This window comes from Heterodontus francisci, chromosome 1 (assembly GCF_036365525.1).
Source record: "Heterodontus francisci isolate sHetFra1 chromosome 1, sHetFra1.hap1, whole genome shotgun sequence".
Lineage (NCBI taxonomy): Eukaryota > Metazoa > Chordata > Chondrichthyes > Heterodontiformes > Heterodontidae > Heterodontus > Heterodontus francisci.
Genome location: NC_090371.1, coordinates 126,768,313 through 126,781,197, shown reverse-complemented (window position 1 = coordinate 126,781,197; position 12,885 = coordinate 126,768,313). Strand labels below are relative to the sequence as shown.

The window sequence follows — 12,885 nt, the reverse complement described above, 5'->3', positions numbered from 1 at the left end:
GAAAACATAATCCATTGAACAAAACCAATTCGCTGCCCCCTGAAAAAGCTAAGATAATACAAGTACATTAACACATGATGCAAGTTTCTTCATTATTCCAGTTACTAATTCAAGGAGTAGAACTAAATGATGTCAACTGTGGCTCACTCCAGGAACATAATCTGGGCTAATGCTTTAGCAGAGTACTGAAGGAGCCCGCACTGCTGAATGTGCTGCCTTTTGAATGGGAGATAAATGGAAATCTGATTTGTTCTCTCAGCTGGATTTAGAAGTTCCGATGGTCTTATTCAAAGAGTTGGGAATTCTCCTGGTCGCCTGGCTAATATTGATCCTTATCTCAATGCTGTATGTGGAACCCAGTAGCACTTGGGACCATATGGTTAATTATAACAATTTAGTAAGGATTGAATAAGTATTTATTGATTTTAAATTAATTTATTAATTAGTGCTAGAAATGTCAGTTAGAGGGGTGAAGTGCTTCACCTGTGAGATGTGGGAGGTCCGTGACACTTCCAGTGTTCTGGATGACTACATCTGCAGGAAGTGTACCCAGTTGCAGCTCCTCACAGACCACATGGATTGGTTGGAGCGGCAACTGGATGCACTTAGGAGCATGCAGGTGGCAGAAAGTGTCATAGATAGGAGTTTTAGAAACGTGGTTACACCCAAGGTGCAGGCAGATAGATGGGTGACCACTAGAAGGGGCAGTCAGTGCAGGAATCCCCTATGGCTATCCCCCTCTCTAACAAGTATACCGTTTTGGATACTGTTGGGGGGGTGGCCTATCAGGGGAAAACAGCAGCAGCCAGAGCAGTGGCACCACGGCTGGCACTGTTGTTCAGCAGGGAGGGACAAAGCGCAGAAGAGCAATAGTAATAGGGGACTCTATAGTCAGGGGCACAGATAGGCACTTCTGTGGACATGAAAGAGACTCCAGGATGGTATGTTGCCTCACTGGTGCCAGGGTCAAGGATGTCTCTGAACGGACAAGGGGCATTCTGAAGGGGGAGGGTGAACAGCCAGAGGTTGTGGTGCACATCGGTATCAACGACATAGGCAGGAAGAGTGATGAGGTCCTGCAGGGGGAGTTTAGGGAGTTAGTTAAAAAGTTAGGTAGAAAGTTAAAAGACAGGACCTCTATGGTTGTAATCTCGGGATTACTCCCTGTGCCACGTGCCAGTGCAGCTAAACACGTGGCTGAACAGCTGGTGTAGAAGGGAGGGTTTCAGATATCTGGACCATTGGGATCTCTTCAGGGACAGATGGGACCTGTACAAGAAGGACAGGTTGCATCTAAACTGGAGAGGCACAAATATCCTGACTGCGAGGTTTGCGAGCGTCACTCGGGAGGGTTTAAACTAGTGTGGCAGGGGGGTGGGAACCAGAGCAGTAGGACAGCAAGTGAAATAAACTAGTAAATAAGGCCAGTAAGACTAAGAGGAAGAGCAGGCAGGGAGATGTTGCGGAGAACAGCGAGACTGGTGGTCTGAAGTGCATTTGTTTCAATGCGAGAAGTATAACAGGTAAGGCAGATGAACTTACAGCTTGCATTAGTACTTGGAACTATGATGTTGTTGCTATTACAGAGACTTGGTTGAGGGAAGGACAGGATTGGCAGCTAAATGTTCCAGGATTTAGAAGCTTCAGGCGGGATAGAGGGGGATGTAAAAGGGGTGGGGGAGTTGCATTACTTGTTAAGGAGAATATCACAGCTGTACTGCGGGAGGACACCTCGGAGGGGTTGTGCAGCGAGGCAATATGGGTGGAGCTCAGGAATAGGAAGGGTGCAGTCACGATGTTGGGGGTTTTCTACAGGCCTCCCAACAGCCAGCGGGAGGTAGAGGAGCAGATATGTAGACAGATTTTGGAAAGATGTAAAGCTAACAGGGTTGTAGTGGTGGGTGATTTTAACTTCCCCTATATTGACTGGGACTCACTTAGTGCTAGGGGCTTGGATGGGGCAGAATTTGTAAGGAGCATCCAGGAGGGCTTCTTGAAACAATACGTAGATAGTCCAACTAGGGATGGGGCCGTACTGGACCCGGTATTGGGGAATGAGCCCGGCCAGGTGGTCGAAGTTTCAGTAGGGGAGCATTTCGGGAACAGTGACCATAATTCCATAAGTTTTAAGGTACTTGTGGATAAGGATAAGAGTAGTCCTCGGGTGAAGGTGCTAAATTGAGGGAAGGCTAATTATAACAATATTAGGCAGGAACTGAAGAATTTAGATTGGGGGCGGCTGTTTGAGGGTAAATCAACATCTGAAATGTGGGAGTCTTTCAAATGTCAGTTGATTAGAATCCAGGACCAGCATGTTCCTGTGAGGAAGAAGGATAAGTTTGGCAAGTTTCGGGAACCTTGGATAACGCGGGATATTGTGAGCCTAGTCAAAAAGAAAAAGGAAGTATTCGTAAGGGCTGGAAGGCTAGGAACAGACGAATCCCTTGAGGAATATAAAGACAGTAGGAAGGAACTTAAGCAAGGAGTCAGGAAGGCTAAAAGGGGTCATGAAAAGTCATTGGCAAACAGGATTAAGGAAAATCCCAAGGCTTTTTATACGTATATAAAGAGCAAGAGGGTAACTAGGGAAAGGGTTGGCCCACTCAAGGACAGAGAAGGAAGTCTATGTGTGGAGCCAGAGGAAATGGGCGAGGTACTAAATGAATACTTTGCATCAGTATTCACCAAAGAGAAGGACTTGGTGGATGATGAGCCTAGGGAAGGGAGTGTAGATAGTCTCAGTCATCTCATTATCAAAAAGAAGGAAGTGTTGGGTGTTTTGCAAAGCATTAAGGTAGATTGTCCCCAAGGCCTGATGGGATCTACCCCAGAATACTGAGGGAGGTAAGGGAAGAAATTGCTGGGGCCTTGACAGAAATCTTTGCATCCTCATTGGCTGCAGGTGAGGTCCCAGAGGATTGGAGAATAGCCAATGTTGTTCCTTTGTTTAAGAAGGATAGCAAGGATAATCCAGGAAATTATAGACCGGTGAGCCTTACATCAGTGGTAGGGAAATTATTAGAGAGGATTCTTCGGGACAGGATTTACTCCCTTTTGGAAACAAATGAGCTTATTAGTGAGAGGCAGCATGGTTTTGTGAAGGGGAGGTCGTGTCTCACTAATTTGATTGAGTTTTTTGAGGAAGTGACAAAGATGATTGATGAAGGAAGAGCAGTGGATGTTATCTATATGGACTTCAGTCAAGCCTTTGACAAGGTCCCTCATGGCAGACTGGTACAAAAGGTGAAGTCACACGGGATCAGAGGTGAGCGGGCAAGATGGATACAGAACTGGCTCTGTCATAGAAGACAGAGGGTAGCAGTGGAAGGGTGCTTTTCTGAATGGAGGGATGTGACTAGTGGTGTTCCGCAGGGATCAGTGCTGGGACCTGTGCTGTTTGTAGTATATATAAATGATTTGGAGGAAAATGTAGCTGGTCTGATTAGTAAGTTTGCGGACGACACAAAGGTTGGTGGAGTTGCGGATAGTGATGAGGATTGTCAGAGGATTCAGCAGGATATAGATCGGTTGGAGACTTGGGCGGAGAAATGGCAGATGGAGTTTAATCCGGACAAATGTGAGGTAATGCATTTTGGAAGGTCTAATGCAGGTGGGAAGTATACAGTAAATGGCAGAACCCTTAGGAGTATTGACAGGCAGAGAGATCTGGGCGTACAGCTCCACAGGTCACTGAAAGTGGCAACGCAGGTGGATAAGGTAGTCAAGAAGGCATACGGCATGCTTGCCTTCATCGGTCGGGGCATAGAGTATAAAAATTAGCAAGTCATGCTGCAGCTGTACAGAACTTTAGTTAGGCCACACTTAGAATATTGCGTGCAATTCTGGTCGCCACACTACCAGAAGGACATGGAGGCTTTGGAGAGGGTACAGAAGAGGTTTACCAGGATGTTGCCTGGTCTGGAGGGCATTAGCTATGAGGAGAGGTTGGATAAACTTGGATTGTTTTCACTGAAACGACGGAGGTGGAGGGGCGACATGATAGAGGTTTACAAAGTTATGAGCGGCATGGACAGAGTGGATAGTCAGAAGCTTTTTCCCAGGGTGGAAGAGTCAGTTACTAGGGGATATAGGTTTAAGGTGAGAGGGGCAAAGTTTAGAGGGGATGTGCGAGGCAAGTTCTTTACACAGAGGGTGGTGAGTGCCTGGAACTTGTTGCCGGGGGAGGTGGTGGAAGCAGGTACGATAGCGACGTTTAAGAGGCATCTTGACAAATACATGAATAGGATGGGAATAGAGGGATACGTGCCCCGGAAGTGCAGAAGGTTTTAGTTTAGGCAGGCATCAGGATCGGCGCAGGCTTGGAGGGCCGAATGGCCTGTTCCTGTGCTGTACTGTTCTTTGTTCTTGTTGTGCAGAAATTGACTGCCACGTTTTCGTACATTACTGCAGTGACAACATTTCAGAAGTACTTCACTTGCTGTGAAGTGCTTTGGGATGTCCTGAGTTTGCCAAAGGCACTATAGAAATGTAAGTTCTTTCTTTAAAAACCTTCCTTCTTGGAAGTACCTTCAGAAGAGGTTCCTTGAGATTTGGAACCTGTATTTTTGTTCCTTCTATTAGTTTATCCCCTTTGTCACAGATTCTATAAAATGCAGAGTCTCACTAAGCAGAGAAATTAATACTTTGAAGATCAACCCAAGGAATCAAGCAACAAACCTCACATGGTATGTTCCCTTTAATATTCCTTCCAGTGTGCTGACCCTTTAAATTTTTTTACGTGGCCGCACACATGCTTCATCACAGAACAAGGCCTGCATGGTACGTATCAGGCTGCTGTATGATTGTGCAGCTTAGCGGGAGCATTGGGTATGAAACACTGGAGTATGAGTGTGACAGCCAAACCCTCTGGACCAAACAACATGTTCTAATGGGGGACTGTTTTAGTACCCATACTCTGAGAAAGAAAGGGTCATTCTACTGGTGCAAAATGACACAGTGGTTATTTCTGCTTCAGCCGTTATTGAAAATGTATGCGAGTTACAGAAGGCGCTCATGACATCAAGTTCTTCTTCCCAGCTTTGTGAATGGACATGGAATTCTAGTTTGAACATTACTTCTGATGTAGAGTGATCCAAAGATAGGCAACGCTCCTACATCCTAAGCTCAATGTTTTTGTTTATTTGCAGTTTTTGCCAGTGCTTTAAAGTTTGGATTAGACTGCACATCTTTTGCCGGAAAGGCTTCGTGACAAAAGATGCAAATCTAAACAACTTCTGACTGGGACAAATACTTCGGGTTGGCCAAAGAATATAATGGACAAAAATAACAGCCGTGCTCTGAAGCTGAAGGATCAATGCTGAGAACTGGGGATAGAAGTGTTGAAGGGAAATTGCAATAACATTTTGGAAAAGACTTACATAAATTAAACGTCTCACTAAGCTAACTACTATACTTATACAAAGCAAGGTATCACACAAGCAACATCTTTAAATCCAAGTTTCCACCCTTCATTAGAACAGTGACTCAGATTTTTAAAAAAAGAAAATGAGGCAGGAATTGAGAACAAAAAGTTATATACGCACAATTAAAATCATATAACTGGTGCAGCTACCTTGCAACTTCAGTCATAGAGACAATATCCTATGACATCCTCTTTGGATGATGGCTTATTTATACATAAATATTTCACTTGCAAATAATGAGGAATTAAGTGCAATTCCACCAGCTACAGAAATCCTCAGGAAATGGCTTAAAAAATGGTTGAAGCTGCTGGAGGTTTTGTTTTCCTCTGAATGCTCTCCTTGGATTAGAGAAGGTAAAGAGATTTACAGAATCTAATACAGGGCTTATGGATTTTATACCCAGCAGAATGAAACAACACTTTGAAAGAGAACTGGAATAGCACAGGTGCTAATATATATATGATAAACACAAAACTGAAAATAAATCAAGCTGATCCTATTTTTTTTTTTAAAAATACCCAAATAAAATCAAAATTACTTTGAAGGTTGTGTATGGATAATTTCAATGGAGAATATAATGTATAAACTGGCTGTATCATTGTGCCACTTGTTTGAAAGGAGTTTAAAAATCTTGTGTTGATTATTACTATTTATCCTGTGGTAAGCATCAAACTAATGCCACATGATCAGCTCCATATAATTCCATGATCATATTATGTAACCTTGATTTAAAATTGTTTTGGAACTGTGTTTCTTTCTATTCTGACCATGATATTTAAATACTCAATCCACATCAATGGCCTGGAATTTGGGGTTCTAATGATGGCAAAACCATCAGCGTTCACTGTATTCACTGTGTAAAACTGACAGCACCTTTTAACACCCACACATGCGCAGTTAAACATGGAAATCTGGAAGTTGCTGTGATACGCTGCTCAGCAGGGTGCGCTGTTTCAGTCTTTGCAGATTCAATCAACACAATCAGTGAATTGATGTGAATTTCAACTTTTGACACATTTCTCATTGTAAAAGCCATTGAATATGTTAAATAAGGGGTAACTGAGTTTTTAAACAGCATACCAAGTCATAATTACTGCCGAAAAACCTCTCTGGCCCTGAAGGGCTAATTTTAGAATTGTGGAGCATCATTCCCTCAAATTAACATTTAAAAACTCCATTATTTTTAAAGTAGTAATTAAAAAAAAAATGTGATTTAGCTTCTATCTTAATCCCATGTGTATGCCCCAATCTTAATTTCACATCTTCAAAATGATTTAAAAGTGAATATAATCTGTTTTTTACTTCCTGGTTTTTGGTCTGTGAGAATTCTTCAATCTGATTGGCTAAACAGCCTGCTTGATGACTTCACTGTTGCTGGATGCCACAGTTCCCCGACAGATAGCGCCAGATTCAAAGTCATGGTAGAGTAGGGGAAATCAATGCTCTACAGCCCACTAAACCTTTGTGGGCAACCTTCTTTGTGGTCAGTGGCGAGCGCTATTTCTTCGCTGTTACTCGCAAAATCTGGGCCATTATATATGCTGCAGTGGGTTTGCAACGACATGACTCTTACTCCTTCAATTTCAGGCAGCACAAAATGTACCAACAAAAAATAATGCACTAGCTGGAAAGAATAACTGCGCATAGTATCCTTTCTCTTGTCTTAGCTAAGTAATATTGAAGTAACTACCTTGAATGTCCTGAAAGATCTGCCTCCTCCTCTTCACATCTCTCATCCAGCTCTTTAAGGGCAAGGGTGACATCATCTTCACAGATGGACTCTGGGGAACTCCCAGGAGCAAGAGTCTCTTGAAACTTCTGGGATTCTTGGTTGATGCCTGAACCTGTGTCATCACCAACAGTGCTAGCCAGTTCATCCTTCACAATTGCATTGGCATCCTGCAATCAAATACAAAACTAGAAATACAGCACCGAACATGATTTGCTGCTGTTATTTTCTCAATTACATAAAAAATTTGGTAATATATCCTAACCTAAATTGTAAAATTTTAAGATTAACAATTGCAGCCTTATCATTACTTAGGAACAGCTTAACGCTTTCAGGAAAAATAAACAGCAGTAAATTTTGTTTTCTAAATGCTGACAATATTTATGCTGCTTGCTCTTTGGTTTGGAAACTTAAATGAGGTCCAATTGACAGCAATCAACAGAGACACAGATGGCCACTGAAAAACTGTGGAGAAATTAGCCTTTTTACAAGCAGAGCAAAAACAAAAATCAAGATCCATTAAACCAGATGGGCAGCTTGGTGAAGCCCATGATCCCCACAAGATAAGTTAAGAGAAGACATGCTGCAGTCGGGGAATGCACCGAGTGAAGGACAGGTTTTTCTCTAGAGAGGGAAAATAAAACTCAAAAGGAAAGTCACCTGACGGACACTCCTGTGCACCTGACTGATTCTGGGGTAGAACAGGGAGCTGATCACCTCTCAGTCAAAGAAGGTGTAAAACATGGGAAACACATCAACAATAAAAACATGTTTTTTCTAAAGCTCAACAACAATTAATAAAAGATTTAGAAATAAAATACATTTTGCTAAATATAATTTTAACATTATTGATTTTTATATTTTGTTTACATTTGTAAGCAATCTGGCTATAAAAGGGGATCAATCAGGTACTTGTTTCATTGCTTCAGGAATTATACTGCTACAATAATGCATCAAAAAACAATGGACAGCAGAATGATATCTTCTCATCAGTACAGAGACATCCTTTACTGCCATTATAAAGGTTTCCTTTTGAATTAAAGCAGCCCTAATATTTGTACAGTTATAGGCAAGACATCTGTCTTATACTACCAGTTATGGAGTTACACAATCAAATCCAATGATAAGTGCAATAATCAGTAGGGTTATGAGGAGTAACCACAAGGGTAGAGATAGTAGCTAGAAATATATTTGTCTTTCTCTGGTGTGATTTTCTTTACATTTTCTTCCCTCTCTAACCAGACCAATCATCTCAGGCTTATAGATGGATTGCTCCAGTTTGTGACCTTCTTTGTGGGCAACATCAATCCTGAACCTTAACTGACCCACTGGGATTTTACTAAGAACCTGACCAAAACAGATGAGCCTACTGTTCCAGGAAACCAAATATAAAATCAAGATTGGATCCAAATTCAAGTTTTCATAATTTGGAGAGAGAGTGGGAGGTTGAGTGCTCTGGCATTGTAACTACCACAGGTAGCATAACTAAAATTGGCAGTGTCATTTGGTAGACACAGAGGCTCACCAGTGATTTCACATACAAAATACATCACAATATCAAGTACAAGCCTGAAAGAAAGTTCCATTTATTTCCTAGAAGTAGGGATTTTTGTGGAAATTGAAGAAAAAGGAAGAATAATAAGACAGCATGGTATCACTCCAGCTGGATTTTAATCTAAATCACTAGCCTGTTCAACAGCAGCAATGGAAAGACACTGACTGTTCTTCTGGCCAGAAATAATGCATAGTACACTGGAATTTAGGTTTTGTCTCTCTGCCACAACTCATAAAATGTTACTCATCACAGATTAGGCTACAAATTGTTCCAAGTGGGTACAAGTCCACAATATAAAACTGTCCCACAATTTAGTACCAACAATTGTCCCTAAATTGTCAGTCTTGCTCAGAATCCACAGGATATTTGGTGTGGGAATGTGTAAACTTGACACTGGTCAAGTTTGTTTTAAGGCACTTTGTTGAGGCAGAGTAAAAGATTTACTCTGCATCGTACCTATGTTTTATTTGATTTGTAGGTGTTTGATGCAGTCAACAGGTACAAAAATGAGAAATGTTTAACTATCTGCATTACTGCCTCCCACTTTGAAAATACACCCTTCCTTCATAAAAAAGAAAGGAAATCAACAATTATAGCTCTATGCCCAAATGCTTAAATAACATTTACCATTTTGGTAGGATTCTTAGTTACAAAATTTATATATTAAAAATAAGCAAATTAAAGCTGCTAGACACAAATAATCAAACTTATATTAGGCTCTAACTGTAGTAAAAAAGGAATGTTATAATACTTACAAATCAGGTTTAGCCCCAAAGGTGACACTAATCAGCCTTATTCCATAGGTCAATACATTGCCATTTTAAGGATAAATGACATAGATGATATGCTAACACAGCAAGCCTGAGGCTAGTAGCTGCAATCTCAACCCCCAATCACAGAGAAATATGCAAAGCCAGGAAAAGATTAACATTGCCAAGCCATAATCAGATTTCTTGAATTAGCTGCTTAGAAAAATCACCATCAACCTTGAAGACCACAGGAGGGACCACTGAGAGAGAATGCAGGTTTCTTCTTTAAATTATACCTCTGCAAAAGTGCTATATAAGTGTATTATACAAAAGGAGGACTTTTTAACCTGTGCAAACAATTCATGCGTCTAAAGACAACCCTTTAGGGATCTTATGACACACACATCTTGTCTAAATACTGTCACAGGTTAAAAATATTAAAACTTCATATGGTTCCGTGAATCTGCAATGTTTAATCAACTTTCAGTGCAGAAATATACAAGGAATAAACAGCATTAGAAAGATCCCAAATCAGCCATGCACCAACCCATATTTCTACCCATATTGCTTCCCACCTCAGGCAGCTGGTTGTTAGCGCTATCTGGAAGAGGTGTCTCTAAATTTGGGGTTTCAGCTCTAGGCAGTGGTGCTTCTTCAGACACCACATTGGTTGCTGTGTCTCTTGACTGCAGCAGGGAATCCACATGGTTTGGAGCAGCATCATCTATTGCTGAATCACTGTTTAGCTAAGGGAAACATACAGGAAATTACAAGTGAGAATAAAGCCATAGGAATTTAAGTTCTTATACTAGAGCTTAACTACACCAAGGGAAAAAAACTCAAATATAAAAGTTATTACCATCTGAAAAACTAAAAATTAAATGGCATGGTGCACCAGAAACAAAATTTGATGCCGAACATTTAAACAATGTATGATACCAGTGGCTACTATCTAAGTTGTTACTAAACATTCAAATAGTTAACTGTCAGAATTGAGAAAACAAATTGGTTCCTACTGTCCAAAAATTGCATGCTGACGCATGGACACGTGTGCACATAAATGCCAGGAGTTTCAATAGTTTTTAAACCTGAAATCATGGGTTTTGGTGTTGAACTCTCACTTCGTCTATATGCAATACATAAATGGAAACCTAAATAACTAAATAAAAAAAACTGTATGAACAGTGAGTGGCAGCACTGCATAAATTATTCAGCAGCCAGCACATTAGAGTTATTCTACAATCATTTTGACTTGTTTGAGCTCTTTTTAATTGGTCATTCATTGAACTATAAGTTATACTGTCTAACAGTTCAACAGCCAATTTCGCAAATTGCTGATATTTTTATAACTACAGCCCAGAGGTGAAGAGCGGGGACCTGAAGGGAGTTTGGGGGCAGAGCAGGATAAAGAGTGAGGGTAGGCAGTAGGCCTCAATTGGAGAGTCTGGATGTAAACAACATGAATCTGAGGGGGTTCGGGGGCAGAGCAGCAAAGTGGAGTTAGCGGGAATGTGACGTCAGCACAAGGGAAGTTGCAGACTGTTGAGTAGCTGTTCAGTGTTTTTTTTTTTAATAGTCTTCAGTTTATTTCTGCTAAGTTTAGTTAGTCTAATCAATAGAGGCATGGGCAGGGCACCTTATTTCTGTGGAATGAACATCCTGTTCCACGTGGGAATGTCAGGAAACTTCTTGTGTCCTGGACAACCGCACGTGCTAGGTTCTGGAGCTTGATCAGCAGCTGGCATCACTGTGGTGCAGTGAGGCCGAGAGCTATGTGGATAATTTCTCGAGGTGGTCACTCCGCAGATTGAGGGTGTGCAGGCAGAGAGGGAATGGGTGGCAGTCCAGCAGGACCAGGCAGGTAGTGTGGGGGTCCCTTGACTGAATCTCGCTCTCCAACCGATATTCAGTTCTGAATACTGCTGAGGGCAATGGTTCCTCTGGGGAATATGAGGAAGAACTTTTTTATGCAGTGGGTGTTAATGACCTGGAACTTGCTACCACAAGGGTGGTAGAAGCAGAGACCAATGACTTCAAAAGGAAATTGGATGGAAATAAACTTGCAGGGCTACGGGGATTGAGCGGGGGCCTGACTGGATTGTTCCTTGGAGAGCGGCATGGACTCAATGGGCTGAATGGCCTCCTTCTGTGCCGTAAATGACTATGACTCTATGAATACAGCCAGAGCCAAGGCCACAGCACCACTGGTGGCTCAGCTGTGCAGTGGGGGAGGAGGCTATTTTTACTGGAAACAACGGACTAGAAACAGCTACTTGACGGTACATCTGTGTCGTGCCATGGGAGGTATTCACGGAGGAGATAGAAGGTTGAGAACAAATAATGTTTCCACAAAGAAAAAGGGTGGGAACCCAAATCTAGAGCCCCCCTGGATGTCAAAGAGCATACAGTGTAGGATAAGGTAAGAAAAGAAAGCTTATGTCAATGTCAAAAGCTCAAGACTGCAAAAAGCCTAGAAGAGTATAGAAAGTCCAGGAATGAAATTAAAAAGTAAATTAGGAAAGTAAAAAGAGCATGAAAAAAATAATATGCAAGTAAAATTAAGGAAACCCCAAAACATTTTATGAATACACAGAGAACAAAAGGATAACTAAGGAAAGAGTAGGGACAATTAGAGACCAAAAAGGTAACACGTGTGTGGAGGTAGAAGATGTGGACATGGTCCTTAATGAATACTTTGCATCTGTTTTCACAAGAGACATGGCAGTTAAGCAGAAGGAATGTGAAAAATTGGACAGATAAACATAGTGAGGGAGGAAATATTAAGGAGCTTAACATCCTTGAAAGTGGATATATCATCAGGGCCGGATGAGCCGTATCCCAGGCTGCTATGGGAAGTAAGGGGGAAAACAGCAGAAACTCTAACCAGAAATTTCCAGTCCTCATTGATTGCAGGCATTGCCTGGAGGACTGCTAACATTGTGTCATTGTTTAAAAAGGGAGAAAGGGATAGACTGAGTAATTACAGGCCAGTCAGCCTAACCTCAGGGCTGGGTAAATTGTTGGAAAAAAATTCTCAGATACAGTGAAACTCATCATTTAGGAATGCACAGATTAATCAAGGATAGTCAGCATGGATTTGTTAAGGGATGGTCGTATCTGACTAACTTGACTGATCCAATAAGGAGTGTTAATGAGGGTCGTGCGGTTGATATAGTCAAAATGGATTTTAGCAAGGCTTTTGACAAGATCCCACATGGCAGACTGGTCAGAAAATTAAAAGCTCATGGGATCTAAGGGAAAATGGCAAGTTGGATCCAAAATTGGCTCAGTGGCAGGAAGCAAACAGTAATGGTGAACAGGCGTTTTTGTGATTCAAAGGCTATTTCCACAGGGCTTAGTACTGGGTCCCTTGCTATGTATTAATAATTTAGACTGAAACGTAGGGGACATGATCAAGAAGTTTGCAGA

General features: G+C 41.6%; 1 protein-coding gene across 12 annotated transcripts in view; it reads right to left on the bottom strand.

Annotated features, from left to right (window-relative positions):
• fryl (furry homolog, like) overlaps positions 1–12,885 on the bottom strand; it is a 655,772-nt gene that overhangs the window by 74,757 nt on the left and 568,130 nt on the right. For all 12 annotated transcript variants that reach the window (XM_068035582.1, XM_068035639.1, XM_068035630.1 and 9 more), the window contains 2 exons: positions 10,032–10,202; positions 7,114–7,322 (listed from right to left, as the gene is read on the bottom strand). In XM_068035582.1, coding sequence (XP_067891683.1) covers positions 7,114–7,322; positions 10,032–10,202 — 380 coding nt within the window. The remainder of the gene's footprint in view (positions 1–7,113; positions 7,323–10,031; positions 10,203–12,885) is intronic.